General features: G+C 62.3%; 1 protein-coding gene across 1 annotated transcript in view; it reads left to right on the forward strand.

Moving 5' to 3' along the window:
• Window positions 1-2,500, forward strand: part of PTSG_00095 (uncharacterized protein) — a 3,851-nt gene that overhangs the window by 695 nt on the left and 656 nt on the right. Inside the window, exon 3 of the mRNA XM_004998593.1 lies at window positions 276-2,500. This exon is cut by the window's right edge and continues 656 nt beyond it. Coding sequence (XP_004998650.1) covers window positions 301-2,469 — 2,169 coding nt within the window. The 5' untranslated portion in view covers window positions 276-300 and the 3' untranslated portion in view covers window positions 2,470-2,500. The remainder of the gene's footprint in view (window positions 1-275) is intronic.

Consider the following 2,500-nt stretch of genomic DNA (forward strand, 5'->3'; position numbering starts at 1 on the left):
CAGCGCCCATCCACCTCAACAACAGCTTTGCACAAATGCCGGCGGCATCATCACCACCACCTACCTTGACCACCGTTTGCCCATTGGCTTCAAATCTCACGCACAGTGCCCCCTTTTCTTCCTCCCTCCCTCCCTCCCTCGCACACACACACACACACACACTTGCGCACACACACACATCATTGCACACACACACACACACACTTGCGCACACACACACACACACACACTTGCATACGCACACACACACACACACACACCATTGCATGGCGCAGGGGACAAGCACTGCATTGTTGTGGAATGGAGGCACTGGAAGCGGTTGCCATCAACGAAGCGTTCCACCCAACTGCCCACACGGAGCCCCATCGCCGTCACCACCACCACCACCACCGACAACAACAACAGCAGCAACAGGGCCGCAAGATCACCGCCAAGATGGAGGGTGGGCAGGCGCAAGTGCAACAGCCACCGCCAGCACCGGCCGGCAACCCCTCGCAGCCTGGCGGGGAGCCACCCAAGCGGCGTTCGTCGCTGGTGACAGCCGCCCTGCGCCACGTGCTGCACGCACACGCCATGGCGCCACACAGCTTCGAGGACAACTTCAGCCTGGACCAACCCGAGGAGGAGGAGCCGGCAGAGGTGGACCTGGAAGAGATTGAGCGGCGCATCATCAACAACGAGCCCCTGTCCGAGCCGCACAAGGAGCACCTGCGCACATGGACGCCGGAGGAGCGCGAAGACTTTCTCAGCCGCATCAAGTCGTCCCTCGGGCACCAGCTGCAGGAGCTGGAGCCCATCGAGACTGGCGACGTAAGCGAGCTCGTGGATGACATGGACCTTGATCGCATCCTCGGCATGTCCGACGCGCGCAGCGACGCCAAGGCAGCGTCCACCGGCGCAATCAAGCAGCAGGCGGGCGGCGATCAACCCCACCACGAGCAGCATCACAACACGGTGCTGTCGGAGACGCTGCGCATGCTGAACGAGACGGAGAAGCTCGCGCACAAGCAGGGGCGCCAGCGCAGCGAGAGCGACGCCAGCACAACCTCCACCGTCAGCACCATCAGCGAGATTATCGGTAGCGAGAATGATGCCGGCGACAGCAGCGAGAAGAAGAAGACGCGCCCGCGCTCCAAGACATACGCCTTCACGTCGTCCACCTCGAAGCCCATTGTGCCATCGTCATCATCGACAACAGAGACGCAGAAGACTACCGGTGGCGTGTCGTGGTGGTGGTGGCCATCATCGTCCTCGTCATCGCCGTCGGCGTCGCGTCAGGCGTCGGTGGACGAGGTGACCGCATCGCCAACCGCCGCCACGCCGGCCACTCCTGCACTCTCGCAGGACGGCTCCAAGCAAGGCTCCTTTGATGAAGGCGCGCGCTTCCAGTTTGACGACACGGTGCCGTTTATTGTCGCGCCGTCCACCATCATCTACCCAAACGAAGCCAACGCCAGCTCCCACCAGCAGCAGCAGCAGCAGCAGCAGCAGCAGCAGCAGCAGCAGCAGCAGCAGCAGCAGCAGCAGCAGCAGCAGCAGACCGAGGGCCCGAACCGCGCCGCTGCGCCCGTCTTCTTCGGCACCGCCCCACCCTCAGACCCACAGCAGTCTGAAGTGGCGAGCAAGGGCGATGGCGAAGGAGTGAAGAAGGGCAGCGGTGGCAACAGCGGCAGCAACGACAATGATGACGAGCTGCACGAAAGCGTGCTGGAGCGTGTGGAGGAGGCGTTTGAGAGCTTCCTGGCAGACATGCACACGTCGCACGCCATTGAGCCGCACTACTACAACGACGACTTTGGCCAAGACCAGGTGGAGCCGTTTATTGTGCACTCGGTGACGCCGGAGGAGTGGGAGCACGACCACCCAGGCTTCTTTTCCTCCAAGTCGTCGTCGTCGTCTTCACCCGCCAAGGCCGTGGGCGAGGCGCTCTCCTCTCTCGTGACGAAGGACCACACAACCACAACAACGACAACAACGACGACAACAACAACGACAACTCGCAAGGAGGATGACAAGTCCGGCAACGTGGACGCGGACCATCCTGTGCTGGATGAGCTGGAGAACATTGCGGCCCAGCTGCACAACTTCCGCGTGTTTGAGCCGCACGAGTACTTTGACAACTTCACGTGCGACCAGCCGCTGCATGAGAGCGTTATCGCGGCGCTGACACCGGAGGAGTTCAGGGAGGAAGTTAACCTGCACATCCGCCCCCCGCCACCAAAGCCGGAGAGCACAGGCGACAAGTCGCTCTCGGACACGCTTCTCCCGCCCGTTGTTGGCGACGTTGACATTGCCAGCATTGGCAGTGCCATTGGCCGGGCTGCCGTCACCGCCGCCACCGCCGCCACATCCCAGTCGTCGTCGGCGCCATCTTCCTCTGGCGAGACCCTGGCTGACATGATGGCGGGCGATGACGTGCTCGACCCCAAGTTTGCCGGCTCTGACAATGGCGGCAGCAACATCATCTAAAGCATGGCCGATGCTGCAACACACGCGACAA

Source organism: Salpingoeca rosetta, assembly GCF_000188695.1.
Source record: "Salpingoeca rosetta unplaced genomic scaffold supercont1.1, whole genome shotgun sequence".
In the NCBI taxonomy this organism is placed as follows: Eukaryota; class Choanoflagellata; order Craspedida; family Salpingoecidae; genus Salpingoeca; species Salpingoeca rosetta.